Source organism: Plecotus auritus, assembly GCF_963455305.1.
Source record: "Plecotus auritus genome assembly, chromosome: 4".
Lineage (NCBI taxonomy): Eukaryota > Metazoa > Chordata > Mammalia > Chiroptera > Vespertilionidae > Plecotus > Plecotus auritus.
In genome coordinates, this window is record NC_137775.1 from 23006306 (window position 1) to 23033926 (window position 27621).

Sequence of the window (27621 nt, forward strand, 5' to 3'; positions counted from 1 at the left end):
ATCTTGAAAGGAGGAAGTGACAAAACTGCTCTCTGGATATTTTGATTCATCAAGGTATAAAAAGATAGATTTAACATTGTATTTGAGCATTGGTCTTTCTTCGAATTGTGTTGTTTGTATCAAATGAGCATCACAAATGATTTAAGTGGGAGAAATTAAAATTACATTTAAAAAGCACATCAAAATTACCATACAACACACATATATGCATTAAAAAATCCAGAGTGAGAAAGTAATCAGAGCTGGGTTTGAGTGTAGTAAGTGCCACTTTTTTATTTTGTTTTATTTATTTCAGAGAGGAAGGGAGAGGGAGAGAGAGAGAGAAACATCAATGATGAAAGAGAAATCATTGATTGGCTGCTTCTTGCACACCCCCTACTGGGGATCAAGCCCACAACCTGGGCATGTGCCCTTGATCAGAATGGAACCTGTGACCCTTCAGTCTGCAGGCCAACACTCTATCCACTGAGCTAAACCGGCTAGGGCAGTGCCACTTTTAATAGTAAATTCACTGCTGCAATGTTTAAGAAAATTCATTTGAAGAAATGAATTTTAAGTAAATTCATTCTAAGGCAAGCTAATAAGTTTGTCACAGAAAAAAATATCAGGTAGTATATTCAGATGAGCAGTTCTTAGTTGATCTCCAGGAAAAAATTGAAAATGAAAATAGTATGATTTCTCTCAAGAATTTTAGAACATACCAAATGCAATAAAAGACTTTATGAGATGACATCATGTAGGAAGTATATACCAATTATGCTTATAAAAATTATGTGCACTTGTTTGGGGTATTAGTTTATTTAGCATATTTGTTCATATGTTGATCAAGGTAATTTTTGTGATGATGGTTTAATACAAAGCAAATAAAAATATTTTAGTTCTCCTTGTGTGAAAGAATTGTAAGAAAGACGCTCGAGGGCAATTTCCCACTGACTTGTATTACAGGTTTTCAATACTAAAATCCATTGTTATTTAATGCTTTAGAGCAGGAGGCAGCAAACTTATTCTGTAAAGAACCAGGCAACAAATATTTTCAGTTTTTCTGGCTCTATGGCCTTTGTCACAACTATTCAACTCCACCATTGTAGCATGAAAACAACCATCAACAACACCTAAACAAATGAACAAGACTGTCTATAATAATAAAAACGTAATATGCTAATTAGACCAGACAGATGAACAGCCTTCCAGACGAAGCCCGGGGCTGCGGCTTCGAGGGCAGAGGCAAGGCACCGCAGCTGGGAGGGCTGAGCCGCTTGCACGAATTTCATGCATTGGGGCCTCTAGTGTTCAATAAAAGTTTAGCTATGGAAAATAAAATTAGAATTTTACATAATTATCACGTGTCACAAAATAGTCTTCTTCTTTTGATTTTCTTTTTCAACCAATTAGAAACATAAAAACCTTTCATAGCTTACAGGCCACACAAAAACAGGTAGCAGGTCAGATTTGGTAAATGTCTGTTTTGGTGCCACCCTATTAACATGCTTATGGGCTGACGAGATAAGCAGGGCACTAAATAGGCAGTAAGGCACCAATGAAAAACAAAAACATGAAGGCCCACTAGATGTAAGCTCAGCTGCCTTCTGGGATACTTCAGTGCTAGATACCAGGTCAAAGACTATTAGCTGATGTTGAATTCATTAATTTTTAATTGAAATATGCCGGGTGGCTGAACCATTGAAAAATATATGCACTTGGAACAATCTCACCAAAAAAAAACTAAAAGGTTGGTATAACTGTTATCCTCATTTTATATAATTTACCTTTCTAAAATGCTGTCATTATATATCTGATCTATATGGTCTGGAATGGATTTGGGGAGTATATAAATATATATATTTAGGTATACCAGACCCATCTTTCTTTTCTCATCCATCCATCCATCCATCATTTTTAAATTATTCAAGATAAAATAAAGAAAATGTAAAAATGCTACCAACTTAATGAGTATAGTATAGGTGTTATAACTATGAGCATTACTGTTAGTGTGTATGCCATGAAGTCTGATGAAGCACTGGATGTGTGGTCCTTCTCATACACCCTCCCAAACAGAGTTACTGTCAAGACAGGTCCAGATGGTGGCTTCAGGCTCAGCAAGCGTCCATCACTCAACACCTAATTAAAACACAAAGAAGTTGACTGGGTCTAACTTTAAGTTATACAATCCACAACACACTTTCAAAATTCAGTACAACTGGACAAGGAAACAATAAATATAATGGCCAGATTCTGTTCTATCAGAAATATTTGAAATGATACCGAAGGAAAATATAGCCATGGAATTGGCACTGATTCATTTATTATTGAAATGCTTGTAATCAATAGCTTATCATTTACTTACCTGAGGAAGCATCCCATAAGTTAGTAGACATAAAACAGTGCGTTTGGGAGTATATAAGAGAAATCTAGTCCTCTCAGACAAGATAAAGACTCCTTGAAGAATTAGAAGGGACTGAGTAAGGGATTTCAGCTGAATCTCTGTCAAGCCTGTCAATCACTCACCACAGCTCCCTAACCTGCCCATTTTCCCCAACTCCCCACAGTAGCTGTTTCTACCAGGAGAAAGGAGTGAGAACAAAACCTGCAAGAAAAGCCAGTAGAAAAATGGGGCTGGGCAGAGTGCTTTGGCAATATGGATTATTCCTAGCCTCTAAAAACACTTATAAAAAACACAACTCTTTACTTTCTTACCAACATCAGCCACTGAAATTCTCTCTCCTTGGCTTTTCATTCTCTCCTTTTCTCCTATGGTCACATGGAACCTTCACCCACATCATGAGAGGGATTCCTTTTAACTACCCTAGGCCATCGCTGCTCAGTGATGCCAAGGGGCTTTTTCTGGTGAGACTAGTCCTGAAACTCTTCAAATCTTCTTTCTACCTTAAACCGCCCAGCCTTGTCCCTACAGTTCCCACAACAGTATTTGTCTTTATTCTTAAGAACACACTAATTATTATATTAAGGCTTTCCAGATTAAAAAATGCAGCCTGGCCACTGTGGCTCAGTGGTTGAGCATCGACCTATGAACCAGGAGGTCACGGTTCAATTCCCAGTCAGGGCACATGCTTGGGTTGCAGGCTCAATCCCCAGTGTGAGGCGTGCAGGGGGCAGCCGATCAATGAATCTCTCTCATCTTTGATGTTTCTATCTTTCTCTCCCTCTCCCTTCCTCTCTGAAATCAATAAAAAAATTTTTTTTTTTTAAAATACAGCTGCTCAGTGTCTTTCCTTAGCCCTAAGGACAATTTTACCCTTTTCAAATGGAGATTTTTATGATGTTTGTAAGCACCTGGATAGGTTTTGTACTCAAAAAGTGCTTGTCTTACATGAAATGAGTTGGCAATCTTAAGCAAAGATTGTTACCTGAAATTCTCCAGGTGCAAGCTGAACTTCACTCAGCAGCACCTCAGGAAAGACATACTGGGTTCCAAATGTGCCACTGAGGGAGAACATTTCAAACCTGGTGGAAGCAGTTTCAACTGAGTGACCACAAGTGTGTAAGCTCGTTGTTTTACACTTCAACAGAGTGCAAATCTAGAAAGTAAAGGCAAACCATTAATTTCTAGGCAAACCAATTAAAACACTCTCCTGACCCTGAAAAAAATGCCCAGGTTCCTTTGTTTGTAAAAATAATGTTTTTTTCCTCAATTGATTAATCCAGATCATTGCTGAATAGCTAATGCAACTAGCAATGAAAAAAAAAAAAAGGACGTCTTCTTTTGAAGTTAAACAGAAAGCATTTAGGGCAAGTGTGTTAAAATGGGATACAAATAACTTTCAGATAAAGGTAGAATACACGCTTCTTTTTGTTCCCTTGAAATCCTATTAAAACTAACATTAATGTTTTTAAGATATAAGTCTAGAAGGATAGGGGTCCAAGAGGGTAGATAATGCCAGGGGTCTTAATCCAGCATCTTGAAGTGTTTCAGGAATCTGGAGAAGGCGCTGCATGTAAATTAATCAAGAGACCAGAGATGAAACATAATTTTGGAAGGCATTTTGAGGGGCCAGAGAGATTTAGCTAAAGAAACCAAGTTCTCCTTGTCTCAGGACCCCTTGCTTTTTATTAACACAAATTGTCCTAAGGCAAAGGTAGATATACATATCAAAGGATAAGGTTTGGTATACAGAATCCATTGTCAGATTGGAGGAATTGCCTTCGGCTGTTCAGGTGTTTGGCCAGCAGGAGGCAATAACATGTAGATTGAAATGCCCTCAGCTGTCTGGCAGCAAGCAATCATTTATGCATTCTTTTCAGGTTTGGGGAAATGCCCTTAGCCATTTCCAACAGGCAGTAACATATGTGATTCAGCCCTTACTGAGTCCCCAAGTTCCATCAACCTTTTGATGAAACTCTTGCATTTATGACATGCTGGAATTAGCTTCTGGCAGGTAGATCATGGCACAATTTTAGAAGCAGGGATGTTAATGCAAAAGTCATAACTGAGTTACCTGATCTAAGAAAGCCAAGTCCTAAATTGGTAGTGAGGAAAGCCAAGAATCAACCCTAACTACACTGCAGAATACTCCAGAGATTCCACTCCTGCTGCCTCGGTACCTCAGGAGCTGTGAAAGATGTGGTGGCTGAAGTAAGGAAAATTGGTGGGAAGTTGTTAAAGATGCCTCAAATACTGAGTCCCCATCATGGATGGGCAACTGCCCCTCCCCTATTCCAGTAAAAGACAGGCATTTATTTCCAGAGAGGGTAAAGCAGATGATGTTTAGATGGAGGTTTTAAATGATATGGTTGAAGGGGATTGCATGAATTAATCATGTGAAATGTTGGGATCATCTGACTTTACCACAACCTCACCCTGTGAGGTCATTTATCCCACTTGACTCTCTAAGTGCTGCCAGCAAGGCATTTACCCTTCAGGAAGAGAGATGCTAGACAGGAGTTCCAGTTCAATTAAGTTCAGATAAGCTAAAAATAGTTTTTAATATGAGAATGTCCCAAGTATCACAAGGGACATACTTATATTTTAAAAAACAGATTCCTTGCTTACCTGAACTTTACATTTACTTGGTCATCCTGCTTTAGAAGGATTTTGAAGCTTGAAAAACCTGACCAATCCAAGAAGAAGTCTCTAAAGAAACTCACCTGAGGGATTCCCCTAACCCAGTGGTCTGCAAACTCATTAGTCAACAGAGGCAAATATCAACAGTACAATGATTGAAATTTCTTTTGAGAGCCAAATTTTTTAAACTTAAACTTCTTTTAACGCCACTTCTTCAAAATAGATTCGCCCAGGCTATGGTATTTTGTGGAAGACCACACTCAAGGGGCCAAAGAACCACATGTGGCTCGCGAGCCGCAGTTTGCCGACCACGGCCCTAACCAAAGGCCGAATTAAATCACCCTACTGTGCAGCTTGGAAAGGCAAGGATTACCCACATGCTCAGAACTTTCAGTCAGTTTTTGGTAATCCTAACGTGTCACCCTATATCTGAAAAAACTACTAAATTGAGAATTTTAAATTCCAAAACTTGTCTGGCACCAGTGGTTTTGTCAAGGGTACACTGCCCAGCAAAATAACGGAGGGCTTTTTTACTTGACAGTCCTCACACCGAGAAGGGACTTACCACTGCTCTCTCCAGTGGAGCCAAGACTCTGGTGGAGGCAGAAAGGCAGGACAAGATTGAGGGGGGAAAGGAAAAAAGAGAGAGAGGAGAAGCCAATGTATGGCTATCTTGTTTTATAACCAACTTAAAATCCTATCACAAAAAAGAAAAATTATATCTCATAAGTTTTGAAATTTAAAAATATGACAATGTAATATTATATATGTCCCATATACATAGTGCAATTAATGTCAAACTGTCACAGACCATATGGTAATATTTATATGGCAATAAGTTTTTCTACAAAATAACTTGCTTAATTTTCAATTGTTGGGCATTTTCTCAATACCATTTTCCCTCCTTTCTCCAGCACCTTGTAACACTGATGTCCTACATTTTCAACCTTTTTTGTTGCTCTTTCCCTTAGGCCTAACAATAATCAAGGTTCTCTCATCTTTTGGAGAAACAAAAACCAAAAACAGCGTTTGTGGCCAGAGTATCTGTCTAGTTCTTGTCTCATTTCTCTTCCTCCTGTCTCAGACAGGAGTTTTGAAAAGGGCCCTGCCAGCATGGCTCAGTGGTTGAGCATTGACCTATGAACCAGGAGGTCATGGCACATGCCTGGGTTGCAGGCTTGATCCCCAGTAGGGGGCATGTAGGAGGCAGCCGATCAAAGTTTCTATCTCTCTCTCCCTTCCTCTCTGAAATCAATAAAAATATACTAGCATATACTTTTAAAAAGAGTTTTGAAGAGGAAACAGTCACTCATTCTTGCAAAATTTTTACTTCCCTTCAACTTTTCAACCTACTGTAATCTGTCTTTCACTGTGTCATTATAAACCCAGGAAATTCTACCAAAATTGCACTTATTCATGCCAGTAATGTTAAACATATTGCATTAATACACTTCACAATTTTCTCCTTCTAGGTCTCTACTTCCTTCCTGTCCATGATTGTTCTCTTTTTAAGTTTTCCTTTATTTTTAAATCGTATTTGCAGGTCCTATTTCTCTGTCCATTTTCTGCTCAAACACTGGAGCTCTGAAGGTTCCACCTCTAGACCACGGTTCTTTAGTCTATATAGTCACTTTTTCACACCATTCACTCTTGTGGATTTAATCAAGACCTTTATCCTGCTGATTCTCAAGACAATATTTCTAAATACAGTGTCTCCCATAAGCATCAGACCCACATATTCAACAACCTATTGGATGGTCCCAGCTGTATGTACCTTAAATACTCCAAAACCAGCACAGCCCAAGCAGAACTGAGCAGCGCCCACTGCTACCCAATCTGTTCCTCCCCATGCATTCTGTTCTGTCAGAGCATCGCATTCACCCAGCCAGTCTTGCCAGAACCTGGCACATTCTAGATCCTTTCTTCTGCTTTTCTCTTCCATACCAAATTAGCTAAGTTCAATTTCCTAAATATTTGTTGACTCCATACCCTGCTTTTATTCCTACTAATATAATCTTGGTCTAGGTCCTAATAGGACTATTTTAATAATCTAACCAGTCTTTGTGTCCTTAGTCCCATCATCCATGGTGCAGCCAAAATGATCTACGTAAAAGTTCCCTTGCTGAACAACTTCAACAGAAGAACATCACTGGCAGAATAAAGTCCAGATCTTAGGAATGACAGGTAAGATCCTACAAGATATGACCCTGCCTCTAGGTTCTTCTTCCATTGGTCCTGACTTGTTAGGTTATGCCTTAGTAACTCCAAACTGCTTGCTCTTCCTTGCATACCTTGTTCTCTCACATATTCACACCCTTGATCATGCTCTCCACTCCACCTAGAGTTCCCTCCCACACTTGTTTACCCAGACATGAACAGATAACTTCAGTACAGATTGGTATGTGATAGAACATAGAATGCACATTTTGCTATAGAAATACTAAGGAGCTGTACTTAGCTTGATTTGGGGATCCAGGGAAGATTCCTCACGAGGAGGGTCTAGACTTATTCATCCTCTATAATAAAAGGCTAATATGCAAATTGTCCCCTTGGGAGTTCAACTACTCTCTATGATGTGTGCTGACCACCAGGGGGCAGCACAGAACAAAGAAAGGCCCAGGCCAGCAGCTGGGGGAAGGAAGGTCCCAATTGGCCCTGATCACCGGCCAGGCCTAGGGACCCTACCCATGCACAAATTTCATGCACCAGGCCTCTAGTTTTCATGTAATAAACACAGAATATATACCTGGTATGTAGTAGGCACTTGATAATTGTTTGTTAAAATGAACAAACATTGGTAGAGTGCCTATCACACAGCAAACCAAATGTTACACAGTGGGGGCAGTTCTATCACTCAAAGGGCTTTTAGTCTCAGGATATTGCAATAATCTGGGTGAAAATGGATTGGAGACCAGGTCACGAAAGATAAGACCAGAATGGGAAGAACAAGAAGTCTGATTTTTTTTTTTAGAGTCCCATCACATAAGACTATTACAGTTCCTGCTTTATAGCTGAATCTTTTCAGCAATAAACTATTTTACTATACAGCTCAGAGATCAACTCCATATATCTCCAGGACACACTTACTATTAAGCTGTACACAACAAAATAGGCATTAGTGAACATATTGGGAAAATGGTTAACTTCGTTCAGGTAGGAAATATCAGATATTAATTACCCATCAAAATAGTCTCTAATGTGATTATTATATCATTTCAAACATTGGTACTGCAAAATAAATGTTCTGACTTTTTTCCAACCAGTTTAATATTAGACTGACATTGACAATTGCAAGTTAGCAATGCCTAACTAAATTTGAATTTCAGACAAACAACAAAATTTTTAGTATACATATCCCCCAATGTTGGACATACTTATACCAAAAACAATTCATTGTTTGCCTGAAATTTAAATTGAACTGGCTATCTTATATTTTATCTGGTAACTCCACTGCCACCCAAATAATCATTACCTGTAAATGATAGCTCCCTTCAACAGTATGTAGTCCATCAAATGCCCCTAGGGCATACACTTCATCTGCTCTCTTCTCAGACATCTTGTAGCTTAGATGACAACAGAGCTTTCTCTGACAAACTGTATAATTTCCTGTAACTCCTTTGAGCTCCAAGAAGGTGTATTCATCAAAAAAGACAGGGCCCTTAAACTCCTTGTTGCTTGTTGAGAGTGCTTCTATTCCACTAGCATAAGAAGTCCAATTCACCATGACTGGGTGCTTTGGGTGGGAATCCAGTTGTGAGAGAAGGAGTTTTCCCTTCTCTGTCTTCATATCATAATGAAATGCTCTTGGAGAATCAGGTGCATAGATGCCACTTCCTGGAAGCGATAAGTTAGAAATGACATTTGAAACAGAAAAGTGAAAATAATAACATAGTTGTTACTATTTTAAACTCACATTAACATTTTACTTCCTCTCAGGTATATATTTTATTAACTTCAGTGAAATATGCTAAGGACAACAGATGATAAAAATCCAATAGAGTCTGACACCAAGAAGCCAAGAAGAGTTGTCACATAAGAAGTGGTAAATTTGGGGTGGGGGGGGAGGAAGAAAAAGGGTGTTATTCAACTTGAATAAAACTAAATAAATCTGGAAACAATTTATATGAAGATTAATTCTACAACCTGTCACCAGCTAAACACACAAAAACTAAGAGTTGAAAAACATTGTGTTAAGGAGTACATATTAGTTAGAAAATAATTTTTTTCTCTTTTTGGATTCCATCAAGCTTGTAAATCTTAACAATTATACATTACCTGTCATTTTCTTTGAGGGGTGATGTATATTTGATGCAAGGAAATTGACCTTCATGCCCATAGCCCAAGCTGAATGGAATTCAATAGCTGACAAATGTGGCAAAACATTCATCCACGCTGTGGGAAACAGAATGGTGTCCACATGGAAGTCTTTCACCAGGGTCACAGCAGGATCGTGGAAGAGTATATCGAAGCATGTGAAAATGCCAAACCTTCCAAAGGCGGTGTCGAAAGTCACAACCTCAGGCTCCTTGGGTACATTGAATTGATCTTCACCCAAGAAAAGGTTTTGCTGCAATGAACAGAAGATGAAGATGGGAGAAATCTCTTTTTAGAAGCTGGCCTGGATGTCACTGTGTCTGAAAAAGTACAAGTGCACATTGATTCGGCAGTGCTAATTTAATCTATGACCATCGGCTTCATAGGGAAAGAGTGCAGAACTTGAGATTACTATGGCTAATAGGAGACTTTGGTTCAATCTCCACATTTTTAGATATGTACAAGGGAATCCTTATCTCTTAAGACCTTGTATCTTACAAGAGGTAGTAGTGAAATAGATAATGCATATTTGCCAAGAACACATCTATTTTCTGAGGATAAAGGATTTTCTTTGCTTCTTTCTCATTAAAACCAAGTCTACCTGGTAAGTGCTTTTTCATTCTAGCCTTGAGCCATTGCTAGAATATGTCTTTAAAAGGAGAAAGTACAAAAGGTGACATATAGTTCAATGCAGGTAGGTCCTAATGATTCTCATACACTCCCAACAACATACTCCTGTGTTCCTAAATGCACAGGAAACCTTTTGAGCCTTTTTATAGGAGCTTCCCACACCTAATCATCACTTTCTCTGCTTTGTCTCTACTCATCTTCTAAAGTATGCATTTCCTATCTAATAATCCTATCTAATAAAGAGGGAATATGCTACAACAGACCCCACCGAAATACAAAGGATTGTTAAAAAATACTATGAACAACTCTATTCCAACAAACTGGACAACCTGGAGGAAATGGACATATTCCTAGAAAAATATAACCTTCCAAAACTCAATCAGGAAGAATCTAAACATCTCAATAGGCCAATAACTATGAAAATTGAAGCAGTCATCAAAAAGCTTCCAGCAAACAAAAGCCTGGGGCCAGACAGCTTCACAGGGGAGTTTTACCAAACATTCAAGGAAGAACTAAAACCTATCCTCCTCAGACTATTCCAAAAAATTCGAGAGGAGGGAACATTTCCAAGCTCCTTCTATGAAGCCAGCATCATCCTAATACCAAAACCAGATAAAGACAACACAATGAAAGAGAATTACAGGCCAATATCCCTCATGAACATAGATGCCAAAATCCTCAACAAAATTCTAGCAAATCGGATCCAGCACTACATCAGAAAGATCATACACCATGACCAAGTAGGATTTATCCCAGGAATGCAAGGATGGTACAATATCCGCAAATCAATAAATGTGATACATCACATAAACAAATTGAGAGAGAAAACCCACATAGTCATATCAATTGATGCAGAAAAAGCATTTGACAAAATCCAACACCCTTTCTTGATAAAAACTCTCAACAAGGTGGAAATAGAAGGATCATACCTCAACATAATAAAAGCTATATATGATAAACCCACAGCTAACATCATACTCAATGGGCAAAAACTAAAACTATTTCCCCTAAGAACAGGAACAAGACAAGGATGCCCACTCTCACCACTCCTGTTCAACACAGTACTGGAAGTATTAGCCATTGCAATTAGACAAGAAGAAGAAATAAAAGGCATCCAAATTGGAAAAGAAGAAGTAAAGCTGTCCTTATTTGCAGATGACATGATATTGTACATAAAAAACCCGAAAGACTCCATCAAAAAACTAATATACTTAATAAATTAATTCGGCAATGTAGCAGGATACAAAATTAATGCCAAGAAATTTATGGCATTTCTATACACCAATAGTGAACTTACAGAAAGAGAGACTAAAACAGCAATCCCATTTACCATCGCACCAAAAAAATTAAGATACCTAGGAATAAACTTAACTAAGGAGGTAAAAGACCTATACACGGAAAACTACAGGACACTGAAAAAAGAGATAGAGGAAGACGTAAACAGATGGAAGAACATTCCATGTTCATGGATTGGGAGAATCAACATCATTAAAATGTCCATACTACCCAAAGCAATCTATAGATTCAATGCACTCCCCATTAAAATACCAACAGCATGTTTCACAGACCTAGAAAGAACTCTCCCAAAATTCATCTGGAATAAAAAAAAGACCCCAAATAGCCACAGCAATCCTGAGAAAGAAGAACAAAGTAGGTGGGATCTCAATACCAGATTTCAAGCTGTACTACAAAGCCACTGTTCTCAAAACAGCCTGGTCCTGGCACAAGAACAAACAATGGAATAGAATAGAGAATCCAGAAATCGACCCAAACCACTATGCTCAATTAATATTTGACAAAGGAGGCATGAACATACAATGGAGTCAAGACAGTCTCTTCAATAAATGGTGTTGGGAAAATTGGACAGATACATGCAAAAAGTGAAACTAGACCACCAACTTACACCATACACAAAAAAAACTCAAAATGGATACAGGACTTAAACATAAGACGGGAAACCATAAAAATACTAGAGGAATCCACAGGCAGAGAAATCTCAGACATATGCCGAAGCAATTTCTTCACTGATACTGCTCCTAGGGCAATAGAAACTAAAGAGAAAATATACAAATGGGACTACATCAAAATAAAAAGCTTTTGCACAGCAAAAGAAACCATCAACAAAACAACAAGAAACCCCACTGTATGGGAGAACATATTTGCAAATGTTATCACTGATAAAGGTTTAATCTCCAACATCTACAGGCAACTTATACAACTTAATAAAAGGAAGACAAACGATCCAATAAAAAAATGGGCAACTGACCTAAATAGAATCTTTTCGAAAGAAGACAGAAGGAAGGCCAAGAGACACATGAAAACATGCTCAAAGTCACTAATTATCCAAGAGGTGCAAATCAAAATGACAATGCGGTATCATCTCACACCTATCAGAATGGCAATCATCAACAAATCAACAAACGACAAGTGCTGGTGTGGATGTGGAGAAAAAGGAACCCTCGTGCACTGCTGGTGGGAATGCAGACTGGTGCAGCCACTGTGGAGAACAGTATGGAGTTTCCTCAAAAAACTAAAAATGGAGCTCCCATTTGACCCAGTAATCCCACTTCTAGGAATATATCCCAAGAAACTAGAAACACCAATCAGAAAGGATATATGCACCCCTATGTTCATAGCAGCACAATTCACCATAGCTAAGATTTGGAAACAGACTAAACGCCCATCAGCAGATGAGTGGATTAGAAAACTATGGTACATCTACACAATGGAATACTATGCTGCTATAAAAAAAAGAAGGAATTCCTACCATTTGCAGCAGCATGGATGGACCTGGAGAGCATTATGTTAAGTGAAATAAGCTAGGCAATGAAAGAAAAATACCACATGATCTCACTCATTTATGGAAAATAAAGAACATTATAACCTGATGAATAAAAAGATAGATACAGAGGCAGTAAAGCACCGAACAGACTGTCAAATTACAGCGGGAAGGCTGGGGAGTGTTGGGGAGGGAGGTTGGGGAGGGAGGAAAATAGATCAACCAGAGGACTTGTATGCATGCATATAAGCACACCAATGGACACAAGACACTGGGGGGTGGGATGAGGGCATGCGGCAGTGGGTAGGGGAGGCTGGGGGAAGGTCAATAGGGAAAAAAAAGGAGATATATGTACTAATATATGTAATACTTTAAACAATAAAAAAATTATTAAACAATAAGTACAATTTAAAAAATGCAAAAATAAGAAAAAGAAGAAAAAGGGGGGGATATGCTAATTGACTGCCATACCCTCAAAGATGGTGGCACCCACAGCCACAAGATGGCAGCGCCCAGTCCCCTCAGCCCTGCCAGGGCGGCAGGAGTGCGGCAAGGCCAGGCCCACTCTGCACACCTGCCTCCGGAGTCCCCCAGTCCCCTCAGCCCCTCCCGACACCCCATCACACCTCAGCTGCCCAGGGCTGGCCCAAGGCTCAGGTAACCAGGGCCAGCCGAGGCTTGCGCTGCCAGCAGCAGAGGTGTGATGGGGCGTCGCCTTCCCCTGATCGCCAGGTCACCTCCCACCCCTAGGGTTCCCGGACTGTGAGAGGGGCAGATCGGGCTGAGGGCCCCCCCCACTCCAGTGCATGAATTTTCATGCACCGGGCCTCTAGTTATCAATAAGGATTTCCCCCTCTTGTCCACTTTATTTTGTTATGCATTTAGTAATGATTTGCATTTAATTCTACCTTATGGTAGCGTGCCACCAGTTTTCCTTGAGAGTCAAACACCACATCAGTGTTGTATTGGTAACGGCCATCGGAAGGACACTGGGGGTCACTGGCATTGCATGGCTTCTTGTCCCCAATATTTGCCACGACGTAGATAGAGTTTTCCTTGGCCAGGCAGCTGAGCCTTTCTTGCACTGGGGTGTGGCCAAATCTGGAATGTGTTATTGGAAGAGGAAAACAAAAATCCACTTAGCTTTTAATAAAACTCAGGATGATAGCGGCCTGAACCTACCATGCAATATGCACATTAAAAAATAAATTCCAAGTAACATAGTAGAAGGGAAAGATTAAAACAAAATGAGACTTCAGAGGAAGTACCGCTCCTTTACTTTGAATTTATATTAGTTCACACAAACACTCCATCCATGCTTTTGTTCCGGCCCTCCGGTCCAGTTTAAGAACCCATTGTGGCCCTCGAGTCAAAAAGTTTGCCCACCCCTGTTCTAGAGTAACACTCCAGGCCATGTATTTTTTTCTTCATAGCATTTATCATCATCCATAATCATATATTCATTTATGTGTTGATCATATATTGTATGGTACATCTTATAGATGTTATGGGCCAAATACACACACATCTCCTATTCACTGAACCCATGCCTGACAGAAAACAGGCATTAAAAAAATATTTTGAATGAAAGAAGGTCAACTTAGAATGAGGATTCTAGGAAGATGGCAAAGTTGGAAGCACCAGGAATCTATTCCTCCACTTAGATAACAATTGCACTGGCAGAATCGGTCTGATATAATACTTCGGAACTCTGCAGTTTATTTGAAGGCTTGAAACTTCCAGGGGAGGGCTTGGAGGGTAAATGGAGTTAATTTCAGTCTATTTTAACACTTAGTTCAGCAGTGACTACCCATGACCCATCTTTGCCCCAGCCCCCAGGGCAGGCAGCCATGCAGGTGTTCCTGGAGCACCTTGCGGGCAGCTTGTGGGAGCAGGGTGAACAATAAGGCCCCATTTCCTCCAAATATTGGGAATCTGTGTTCTGAGCATGGATAACTGCTTCTGATCTCGGAGATGCAGACTCAGGGGTAGGCAACCTTTGTTGCACCCCTCACACACTGTTGCAAGTGACTTCTAGGGGATTTATAAGGTCTTTATTTTTTGTCCCCTTTTGGGTGCCAGACATCTAAGGACTAGGACATAAAAAAGCAATCGCATGTATAGAAGAATTTAGAAAGTCACCGCACATGCGCAGGGAAAGGCACAGGCTAACAAAAGACCTCAGAAGACCTTAAGTTACGCCTCAAGCTTATGCCCAGCACAGAAACAGCCTGTAACAATCAAAACAAACACACACACAAGAGATACAAAACCCCGCAGAAGGCAGAAGTTTTGATTTCCAGTTACCACATTGTAAGATTCAAATGTCCATTTATAAAAAAAAATCATAAGGCATACAAATAACCAGGAACCAATAAACCACCAGGTACCATCCTGGAGAAAGACCAAATGCCATACTTACTGGACATAAATTCTTCAGTTTGAGGTGTAGCAACAAAACTAGCACGTACTTCTGTTTCCCTGTTCACAGTTTCAGGGCTAGAAGTTTGGTTTTGCCGTATATCTCAGCAACCTTAGCATATGATTTTTCTTTATTAAGATGAGACCTTTCACTTTTTAACTTAAAGGATGTACTTCATAGCTTCTTTTTATCATGTCCAAATTGCCAGCATCACTACTCTTGTGCTTTGGGGCCATTATTAAGTAAAATAAGGGTGACCAGCACACAAGCACTGCGATACCGCATCAGTTGATCTGATAACAGATGGCTACTAAATGACTAATGGGTGGGTGTCCTGTACAGTGTGGATACACTGGACTCAGGGATGAATCACGTCCAGGATGGGAGAGTGGGACAGTGATAGATTTTATTATGTTACTCAGAATGGCGCACAATTTAAAGCTTATGAATTGTTTATTTCTGCGATTTTCCACTCAATATTTTTGGGCCACAGTTGACCACAGGTAGGTAACTGAAACCAGGAAATCAAAACCACAGATAAGGGAGGACTACTCTGTATACTACATTTTCTTAATCCATTTATTTGTTAATAGACACTTAAATTGCTTCCATGTCTTAGCTGTTGTAAATAATGCTGCAATGAACATGGGAGTGCAGATATCTTTTCAAGATATCTTGGAAACTTCCTTTGGAAACACCCAGAAGTGATATTGCTGGATCACATGGTAGTCCTATTTTTTAAGTTTTTGAGGAACTGTCATGTTGCTTTCCATAGTGGCTGCACCAATTTACATTCCCACGAGGGTTTTTTTCCTCCATGTTCCCTCCGGCATTTGTTATCTCATCTTTTTTATAATAGCCATTTTACGAGATGTGAAGTGATATCTCAGTGTGGTATTGATTTACATTTCCCTAATGATCAGTGATGTTGAGCATCTTTTCACATACCTCTTGGCCATTTGTATGTTTTCTTTGGAAAAGTGTCTGTTCAGCAGACTGATGAACCTTAGAGGGAAGGCAGGGTGGGTGGGTGGGAAGAGATCAACCAAAGAACTTATATGCATATATGCATAACCCATTGACATAGACAATAGTCTGGTAAAGGCCTGGCATTGGGGGAAGGAGTGAGTTAGAAGTGATGAATGGGGGCAAAAAGGGTATATCTGTATAACTTTCATTAATAAAGATAATTTCTTTTTTAAAAAAAAACTGTCTGTTTAGACCCTTTGCCTATTTGGAGTCATAAGGGCTAGAACTCTGCACAAGAGGCTAAGAAACTTGTTCCAAATTTAATAGACAAGGAGGTACCATTAAATGCTTTGAGGACAGAGGTAAGAGTATCTGAATTTTCTTTAATAGGACATCACAGTATAAAATGTACTAGAATGGTTAGAGACTAAGTGTAGGGAAACCATTAGGAAGTCATTTCAATAGTTGAGATTAGAGACAACACGAGTTGGGCTAGAATGGTGCCGCCAGCCAGTATGGAAAGATGGGAATACAAAAACATTTGTTAATGCTTAATTTCTTTACTTTTATCATATTACCAGTTGTCCCAGAAAAGGAATTAAAATGCAATTTTGAAAAGTGAGATCTCAGAATATGTAATATCTATCCATATTTTATTTTGTATTGGCACCACACAAAAATAATTTAAAAATGGTTACTACTAGGTTATTGAAGGATAGCTAAGAAGGAGAGCTGTTGAATGAATGAAAATGTGGTGCCATCTGCTGGCAATAGTAATGAAAGCTTTCTTTGAGTATCAAATCTAGACCATTAATTCTATAAATTGGTACAAAACTATAGCAATCACCTAAAAATATATCCTTGTAAAAGACCACAGGTAGAAGAACACATTTAAAAATTTATTATAATGCATTTATTTAAGTGACCATTTGATAGTTTTTCCCATCATTTGCTTCAATTCTATAGGAAATGCACAGAAGTAAATATAACACATTGAGCCACTTGAAAAATATTTATCAAGTCTTTCCAGGTCAATATTTTTAATCTATTTTGGTCACCCCATTTTCCAGAATAGTACCTGTACATCAAGCATGTCAAACTCAAGAACTAACACACGCCAAATAAACAAGGTTTAAGTTTATGTGGGCTGCAAAAAAACAAAAGCTTCAATTTTCATAGAAACGTAGCTTTATTTCAATAAAGACATGCTGAAAACAAAGGGCTGAAATAAATGAGTAATCGTTAACATAAAATAATAGAACATTTTAATAAAAATTAATATTTTTTCTTGAACATTAACTTACCAGACATTGAATAAACTGCACAAATTAATAAACATAATGCAAATAAATCTATTTTTCTTGTTCTCCAAAAGTGAAATATTTCCTGTTGCACACACCAAACAAGTCAGTACAAGACTAATGACGTGGCAATCGGCTGCTGAAATATTCACTGTTAGTATTAGTGGAGAGAAATGGTGCACCTGCGTGTAAGGTGTGTAAGGGAAATGGATGCAACACGATTATAATAATCAATCATTAGTGAATGTTGTAGTTCGTTATTAAAAATGATGTATAACAGGATATTGTAAAAATTAAGTTACAAAATTTTTATTAAAACGTTTCTTACATACCGTTATATTGGCTGGGCCACAAAAACATTTGTTGTGGGCCACATGTAGCCCGCAGGCCGTGTGTTTGACATGCTTGCTGTAAATAATAGGTTCTCAAAAAATTTGTTCAATAACTGAATGAAGGAAAGGAATGGAGATATAATTGGTGAAAAATATAAACAGAAAACAAGGCTCTTTGAAATGGGGATTTTCTGGAGGCTCTTGGAAATTTAGTTCTAGTGAAGAGCCATTAAAAACCAAGTGAAGCCCTCGCTGGTTTGGCTCAGTGGAGAGAGCATCTGCCTGAGGACCAAAGGGTCCCGGGTTCAATTCTGGTCAACGGCACATATCTCACTTGCAGTCTCCTCCCCGGCCTGAGCCCTGGTCAGGGCTCATGCAGAAGGCAACCAATCGATGTGTTTCTCTCACATCGATGTTTCTGTCTTTCCCTCTCTCTTCCACTCTCTCTAAAAATCAATGGAAAAAAATATCCTGGGGTGAGAATTTTTAAAAAGAACCAAATAATGTCACTTTATAATGGAAGTGATAACAGGCTTTTAGAAACTGAATTTCTACCATGAGAAATGGAAAAATAAGAAAGAGTTATGATACAATGAAATATGAGTAGATAATTACGATAAATAATATTAAACTTTGTCAAAATCAAGGTGGCTCTATAAGCAGTTACAGTAGTTTGTGTAGTTTTGAGAGCAATTCCAAAAGAGAAATTTCTAGAATTTTAGCCTTTGGAAATAAGTGAGTTAACTGACAGGAATCTCTTAGGTGTATCAGATATTGTTTTGCTTATATTAAAAGTAAGAGTGCTACTTTCATCATACTTCATATTTCTTTGGACTAGACTTGATTTAAACCACTTACACAGTTCTGCTATGTCACCTCCTAGATTAGCTTAGGATTTAAGGATTCTGTATACATTAACCTCATCAACTAACTATCTTATGGATGAGAAAGAAAAATTTGAAATTCTAAACTGACACATGACTATTTTGCTATTTACTCACACATTTTTCGAATTATAGACACAATAGGGGAAAAAATTTTCTGTTCGCTAGTAAGAAATCAGAAGACTAGAGTTTGGATCTGGTTCTCCCACTAACTAGCTACCCCAAGACCAGATTCAGCCCCTCAGTGGATTTGATGGTTTCTATGTTGCCTTCCAGCACTGATATCTGTGATTTTATAATACATATTTACTTTTCTATTAAATATTTCCAAATGAGATGAAAAATAATAAAGCTGTCTTGAAACTTAGAGTTGATAGTGGAACTTATGCAATGATCTTCTGCAAAATTTTCCCAAGTGAAGTAAGCTCATGTTCATGATTGAACTTGTTAAGTCTGTCTGTTTACCTGTTGGGATGATTACAAGGGATCCAGTTCACTTGAGGGTCTGGGATATCTTCCAGGTATGGGTAGATAGATTCCCTATTGAAGTTCCAGCCATAAAGACCATCTTCTGGAGTCACAATAATATGTGCACCCTGTTAAACATGTAGCTTAATTAAAATATTTCTCAAATAAGCAAACAACCAAAGAGGGGCCTGCCTGCAAGAGGACCTGAGGAATTGAATGGCTGACGAACAACCTTCAGGTGTATTTTTTTCCCTTTTGATCTTATTCCTTTGTTTTCTATACTCTTATAATTTATTTTCTTTGCCCAACCATTTGCATTTTCCAATCCTGACATCATCCTTTATTTATAACTAGAGGCCCAATGCACGAAATTCATGCAAGAGTAGGCCTTCCTTCCCCCAGCTGCTGGCACCGGCTTCTTTCCCTCTGGCACCCGGGGCCCAGCCTCCCTCCCAGCCCTGGCTTCTTCCAGAAGGACATCGGTCTAAAGCATATTATGCTTTTATCATTATAGATGTTTTCTTTTTTTTTTTTCTAAGCAGGAATAGCTTTCCAGGCTACTGACAAGTTGACACCCATTGCAGTTGTTAACTATAACATAGCTCTTCCCCAAATCACCCCCTCCCTGAACTTAGACCAACTCTTGTACCTGAGTGTGTGGAGTTGATTTATAACTCAAATTCTGTTTCACTTTACCTCTGCTCCAGCCTTCCCTGCTGTATACCCTGCAAACATGATTCCTTCTTCTCAGGAGGGGGCCTAGAGATACAACCTGGGCACCTTTGGGTGGGAGAGTCACCCCACCCTGGAAGCTGATTTTTGTATGTATAAGAATGTGTATTGATAGATATGTTATATGTATATACCCTTGACTTTCATGACATTTCACATATCGTCTATACCTGAGTTATGAATATCTTATTTAAACCACATACTTAACCTTAAACCTTTCATTTAACTCAAGGACTTACTTTTACTATGTAAAAGCATATATACTTTTTACAAATTGGTAGTTACAGAATAGTCTCAAAGATGTAAATTATAGCATGAGAATATAGTCAATGATATCTAATAACTATGTATGGGAACTTGAAATATTGGGGGGACCACTCTGTAAAGTACATGATTTCCTAACAACTATGCTGTACACCTGAAACTAATACAGAATAAAAAATAAAATAATAAAAAACACATATACTTTTATCTAATTAAAATGAAGTATGAAGTATATAATAGATAGCTTTATATGGATTGTATACATATATAAAACATACATTAGCATGTATTAATATTATGAAGTATCTTGTAATTAGAATGAAGTTTGAAGTATATAATACATACAGTTAAGAATTTTGCAACGTAAGCTTGTTTTGGTGTTATAAACTAACCTAAAACCCTGCACACTCTTAAGAGAACAAAGTGCACCAAGGCCACTAATACTCTAAAAATAGCACGTGGCCCTGACCCATTTATCCTCCACCCTCCATCTGCAGCAGAAAAGAGCAACAAAGTCGTTGAACTTACAGCAAGTTTCTCAAAGGAGTGCTGACCCTGAATGATAACCAAGCCGTTCTTTTCTTAAGTTTGTCTCACTATTAGGGAAGTAACAATGACCTTTTTCTAATAATTTGGGGAAAACAAAAGTTCTTGGCTACCCTGACGTATATGTCTTCACCTACCTTAATGTTAGGGGCAGAAATATTAATCATGCTCTGTTATCTGTGATTGTTCTGTTGGGATTAGAGAGAGCACATTCTAACCAGGCTGAGAGTAGTAAACCCTGGACATGGGAGTTAATTTAGGAATGCAGCCCATTTTCCTTTTACTAAGAACTGCCTGTCATCATGGGAAGATGAACAACCTTGTTGTAGAAACAATGGAATCCCAGAGGTATCTCACCCCCTAGTACACATTGCCAGTAATCTGTTACCATTTTACCCATTTTTATTCCATTTGCCTACTCCCCCATGCCTGTAATACCCAATTTCACTCCTTTTGCATACCCATTCTTATTCCTTTTGCCCACTTCCCCATGTAATCTTTGTCCTTCTACCCCATAAGCTGCTGGTTTATGGAAGGGTGCCAAGCAGGTTTTTGTGGATGACCTGCTGCTCTCCCATACTGCCGGCAGTATTGGAATAAACAGTCCTTTTCCGAACCTCTGAGTGCGTATGGTTTGTCGCTTCCCGCCCACCTGATTTCTGCCGTAACAAACCCTGTGTCTGCTTAATTGGCTCGAGTAGTGACAGGCAGCCGGGACCCATTAGTTGTCCGGTTTCATTAACACATATGCAAATACACACTCGGACACATATTTAATTGACCCTGGTAATTGACTCTGTCTCTTGGGACCCCACTCTCTCTCTACATAGAAGCCAGCACACTCAAGAGGAGGTACCTGTTTTGCTGCTGATGTGATTGCTCCCTCCAAAAGGTCCAGATTTCTGTTCATTAACCCCAATGCCAATTCACGGGGCACTGGTGTGAGGGTGGCATTCGGCAAAATCACTGCATGCTCATAAACAGCTGCAATAAAGGTGTCCAGGGAGCTGGCTTTTAAGACACAGAAAACTGAAATTGCCACACAAGCCAGCAGCTGAGAAGTAATCATGCTGAAGTCCAAGGACTGTTGAAAAACAGAGCAAGCCCTGGTGTTTATAGAGAGCAATTACAATGAAGCACGTGGTTCTCAGAACTTAGTGCTTTAAAGACAAATCACAACATCTAGCATTTAAAACACATGATGGCTTCACATCATAGCCACAATGTAAACACACTCTATATAACACTCCTTACTGCACTTCTGAGGGCTGCGAGGACAGGATTACTCAGGCTTCTCGCTGTGTAGACAGCTATCTTCTCCCCACGTGTGTGTGCACCGGAGTCCAAGTTTTCTGTTTGTAAAAACTCCGGTCATCGGATTTAGTGCCCAGCCTACTACAGAATGACTTCATCTTAACTAATTTCATCTAAAACTATCCTATTTCCAAATAAGGTCACATTCTAAAGTACAGGTGGTTAGGACTGCCACATAGGAATTCTTAGAATTCATGATTTAGAACTTTATAGGTGTAAATAATTTGAAGACTAAATAGCTTTGCAATTTTGATAGCAGTATCACTATCAGAATATGAATATCTAAATGCTATACTTTATTCACTTTAGTTTCCTCAAAATAGGGAAGCCAGGACAAAGAGGAATACAAAAGGGTCATTGCTATATAAAAACTGCCTTAAGATTTAGTGGCTTTGGACAGCAAACGTGTGATCTCCTGTTTCCTGTGGGTCCAGAATCTGGGGCGGGGTAGCTGGGTGCCTTTCACAAGACTGCCATCAGGCTGGTGCCTGGGCTGCAGTTATCTCAAAGCTTGGCTGGGAAGGATTCACTTCCAAGCTCCAGGCTCATATACAAGGCTGATGGCAAGCCGCAGGTCCCCATTGACTGTTGCCCAGAGATGTGAGTTCCTTGCTTCAGGTCTTGCTCACACTATTGTTTCTGGCTGCCCTAAGAGCCAGAGAGCAAGAGAATCCTCCCAGGATAGAAGCCGAAGTCTCTTAGTTAATCTAATGTGGGGTGTCACCTCATCACTTCAGTTGTATTCTATTCATTAAAAGCAAAAACAGATCTAGAGACAGAGAAGCATCAATCAGATGCTCAAACCTCAGAGGGAAGGTAGGGGAGGGTGGGGATAAGGGGGAGAGATCAACCAAAAGACTTGTATGCATGCATATAAGCCTAACCAGTGGACAGAGACAGCAGGGGGGTGAGGGCATGTACGGGAGTGGGGTGGGGGGGCAATGGGGGGATATGGACACATATGTAATACCTTAACCAATAAAACATTAAAAATTAAAAATTAAAAAAATTTTAAAAAGCAAGTCAGTAGGTCCAGCCCACACTTGACCCAAGGTCATGCATGAATGAGGCAGAGATCATTGGGGACCATCTTAGAGGCTGCTGACCATAGGGTTACTAGGGAAGGAGAAACAATGACAAGGAAAATAAGAGTAAGGACTAAAGAGAGAAATAGAAGTAGTTGGAAGAGAGCATAATAGAAAATGGGGGGGGGGGGGAGCTTAAAGATTTTGATATAGAATAAGTAGGCAAATTTTGTTTCAGTTGCAAATTAAGTATAATATTTTTATATTTACAGAACTATTTATGCTTATCCATTTTATTTTTATATTTTATTTTTGGATGGTGTTATTATAGTTCAATTTGCAGATGGATATGTCTGAGTTTTTTGCTTCCGTACTATAATAAATTTATTCTGTGACTACCAAGGTAACCAAGAGGCTGAGACTGCTCCGCCCTCCTCAGTCTATAGCAAACCCTAGCTCCCTCTACTTGCTGACCTCCTTTTGGTTGACCATTCCCAGGTGGTTGGGGATCCACATACTTCACAGTGAGATGTAATGTGTACATAACAATTTATAAAGGAAGTTCTGAAATAAAAGTTGAAACTGCAATGAGCTATAAAGAGGTTTAAAAAAGTACTTGTTTGATTTTATTAAGTTAAAAATTATAGTTAGAAGCTCCCATTGGTATCCAGTCTGACATATAAAGAGCTTGAAAGTTGCCTCTTCTATCTTCACAAGAAAAAAAGCTGAACTGAAAAATCAATCATTTTTCTTAGATCCAGCAGAAAACTGAGGTCACAAGACAAACTCTGCCCCAAAATTAGAGAGAGAGAGGCTTACCTGGAGCAGAAGTCCACTGTTGGAGCCGGCACTGATGTTGACATAAAAATGTCCAAACCTGTAGGGAATTTTTCTGGGTTTATTTAAGCCAAACCTGATGACAATTGCCAGGAAGCAAGATCTCAAATGCTTCAATGAATGACAGCTTTGTAGTATTCCTTTCATGCATTTAGAATTAAGGAGGGACTAAAAGGAAGATTATGTGAAGGCAGAAGAATGCAAGGCAGGGATTGGATTACAGGATAGTTAATAAAATCATGTACTCTCTGGAGGGTGGTTTTGCTTATGGCCTTCTGGGCACGTACTAGCCAAGTCTGAAAGGAGGCATTTCAAAGATGTGTTAACCTAGATTCACCAAAACAGTGGGCAGGTCTTGCTTAAGGTCAGGCATGACTACTCACCATGACCTGCCCAATTAGGAATTTAAGATCGTCCTGGGAGGTTACTTTCCATAGAACTCCTTTTTCATCCACACTGGTATGACCATTTCTGCTGTCCTTGATGAATTGCTAGAGGCTCAGTGTGGATAAACTTCAGAGTTAAAAAACAAGGGGAGTTTAGTGTTAGGAAAATGCTCACACTTTTGTGAGTTTTACCTCCAAGAACCCCAACAGATTCTCTGGGCAAACAATTGAGGGAAACAAAACAAAACACCTCTGGCCTCCTGCTTCCTAAAGAAGGAAGAGAAATAAACCCACTTTGAATTAAGCCCTGCGCATTTTGTTCTCCTTATCAAAAGCCTGCCCTCAAGGGAAACTATTTACTGAGCCTAATCTCGGGAAAAGAAATACCTTAAAATTTGAAACTTCCTAGCCTTCGGGTCTCAAAGGGGAAAGGGACTTGTGAAGGTCACAGCCAGGGGCACTGGCTCACTACAAAACAGCCTTAATCATTGGTCTATGTCCCCCCTCCCCCTTCCTCTCATCAGGAGGGGGATTAGGTGAGAAAATGGGTCTAAGCTGGGCTGCTTTGGCTCACTAAATCAGAGAAAGGGGAGCCTTGGGGACAGAATCAGGGGGTTTGCTTGGGATGAAATGCCACTGTCCATTGCTGCCCTGGTTGCAAGCCTCATGGGGTCCCTTAGAGTTTAGGAGATGCATGTCTGTGGGGGAAGGTGAGAGGGAGGGGTAAAATGCAGGTGCACTCATGGGAGGGATAGCAAACGCTGGGACCTTCATTTTGGGAGGTTTTAAAGGCTGGATGTTTAACCCAGCCGGCCTGGTTCAGTGGTTGAGCTTCAACCTATGAATTGAACCAGGTCACAGTTCGATTCCCAATCAGGGCACATGCCCCAGTTTCAGGCTCGACCCCCAGTGTGGGGTATGCAGGAGGCAGCCGGTCAGTGATTCTCTCTCATCATTGATGTTTCTATCTCTCTCTCTCTCTCCCTTCCTCTCTGAAATCAATAAAAATATATTTTTAAAAATAATTTTAAAAAGCTGGATGTTTAGGAGAGGATCTCAATAGAATATTCATCAGCTTTATGCTGATGTACCAAAATTAGCTTTATTCTCTTAACTTCATCTGTCCTTGGGTGTGGCTGGTAAAAGGCACTAACTGGATTTCTGCTCTCTCCCTTGAGTAGGGTGATTTAAGCTACTTACCTTCTGGTTGGGGAGTGCAAACCATTTACTCTTAAGTGTCTTTGGTTTAGGGGAGGTAGGATTTACTGGATGGGTGCAAACTGCTGCTTAACTGTCTGTCTCCATTTCCCTATTCCCCTTGTCCGGGTTTACTAGCCTATCTGGAAAGCAGCTGCTGCCTGGGAGACACAGACTCAGGGAGCAACCTAAATTGCATTCCCCAAGATGTAGGGGAGGACTCCTTTTACACATTCCAGCCCATGTTGCAATTACTTCTGTTTTATGTAAATGAGATATTCAAATTGTGCAGTTTTTATTGGACAGGGCAGGTCTTAACCTGTTGACAGAAAGATAAAACCAGGGTTTCCCTGCTGCAGTGGTTGACTCAGACAGTGTAAACAAGTGGGGATAGTGAGGGAAGCTGAGAGTTCAGTCTGAGGTTCTTCTGGGTATACAGAGTATGTGAGGTGCTCCTGTCAGCAAATCACTGGCTCTTTTTTTTTTTTTTAATTAAATCTTTATTGTTGAAAGTATTACATATATTCCCCCTTTTCCCCCCATTGACCTCTTCTATGTGCCCTCCCCCACCAAGTGCCCACCCCCACCCCAGGTCTTCATCACCCTATTGTCTGTGTCCATGGGTTATGCATATATGCATACAAGTTCTTTGGTTGATCACTTTCCACCCACTCTCCCCTGTCTTCCCTCTGGCTCTTATTATTTATAAAATTTGGGCCCTTGGCCTGGTCGGTGTTGCTCAGTGATTGAGGAACCAGGAGGTCATGGTTGGATTCCTTGTCAGGGCACATGCCTGGGTTTCCGGCTCAATTCCTAATAGGGGGCATTCATTAGGCAGCCAATCAATTATTGATGTCTCTATCTCTCTGTCCCTCTCCCTTCCTCTCTCTCTAAAAATCAATAAAGACATATTTTTTTAAAAATTGGGGCCCTCAGTTGACCAAGGGAAGTCCATCTCAGCAAATAAATTGCTTTCCAGGGTTCACATCAAACGAATGATAATTCTCTGGGTCCACAATGTTAATATTTAATGGCTAGAACAGTGTCAATTTTTTATTGAGATTAATCTACTTGATAGAGCTGTTTACATTATAACTGTATGGGTTCAGAATGAGTCACCCCAAGATGTGCCACTCTGGCACACAGATTATTTCAAGCTGAAAACTATTAAAACCCAGACAGCTCAGGAAAAGCTTTTGATCTTCCTGCTGTAGGCAATTAGACAGATAGGAGCAGAGCAAGGACGCTGGGCCAGGTACAGAAGGTCACGGGGTGGAAAGCCCCCTGTGCCTAGCAATGGACAGTCAATTGTACAGTGGGACCTTGCCCCCAGGGTGACCTTTCCTCCCCTAGCAGATCTCTGGTCATGTGGTTTGGACCCCCTGACCTTTCCTCTCTAGAGATAACATCTATGCCTCTGTATTTCTACTCCAGGCCAAGATAAGCAACAAAACCAGCCAAGGCTGACATTCGACCGGCTGCATTGAATAATGACCCCCTGCCCTGGTGCAGGCCAATCAGTCATTGTGATAAGCAGAACGGTGAGCCAAGGTGTTTTCCCTGGGTGGCGATGCTGAAGAATGACCTACGAGGACCGGAAAATTTATTACAAGCAGATTCAGACTTCCCGCAAGGGGAGGGCGAACCAATAATGGGCTTCCCATTAAAGCCTTGTAGTCCAGGGGTATATATTTGCCAAGTCTGCTCTATGTCTACCTGTGTTGTCACCTGATTGATTCCCTCAATTGTTCTTGCCCAGCAATTGACCTAAACTTTCTGTATGTGTTCTTTCTTTGTTCCTATGCTGAACTTTTTCTGTTTCTATGTGTTTGTACATCTTGTTTACTGCAGGCCCTCCCTTGGTTTCCCATGCCTCCCGCTTTGAGTCCATAAACATTTCATTATTTCTGCTTGGTTGGTTCCTGTGGTTAGGCTGGCTCAAACTGCCATGTCTGCCCCTGCCTATGTTCCACTGGACCCCTGCCCTATCTGCCTGCGTTTCAAGCTAACTCCTTTCCATTGGAGTCCACAATCCTGAAAGGACACACCTGGGAAACTGCTGAATAGCCCATTAAGATCTTTCCCTAGGATCTCCCCTAAAATCTCTGCCCTTAAAACCTTACAGTTTGGGCTGGACTTTGAAATCTTCCTAGCCAAGCCCAAGTACTAAGGTTGCTGAATCTAGTTTGATCTGACCCCAT

At 39.9% G+C, this 27621-nt stretch overlaps 1 protein-coding gene across 1 annotated transcript; it reads right to left on the reverse strand.

Moving 5' to 3' along the window:
- Nucleotides 1-250: 250 nt before the first annotated feature.
- On the reverse strand, nucleotides 251-22015 carry VNN1 (vanin 1). Its single transcript, XM_080663331.1, has 8 exons — nucleotides 21916-22015; nucleotides 21518-21745; nucleotides 19117-19247; nucleotides 13652-13844; nucleotides 9296-9587; nucleotides 8493-8854; nucleotides 3366-3536; nucleotides 251-2118 (listed from the first exon to the last, which is right to left on the reverse strand). Exons 2-8 carry the CDS (start codon nucleotides 21728-21730, stop codon nucleotides 1936-1938), a joined length of 1545 nt encoding a protein of 514 aa, XP_080519457.1. The 5' UTR covers nucleotides 21731-21745; nucleotides 21916-22015; the 3' UTR covers nucleotides 251-1935.
- Between the last annotated feature and the right edge of the window lie 5606 nt (nucleotides 22016-27621).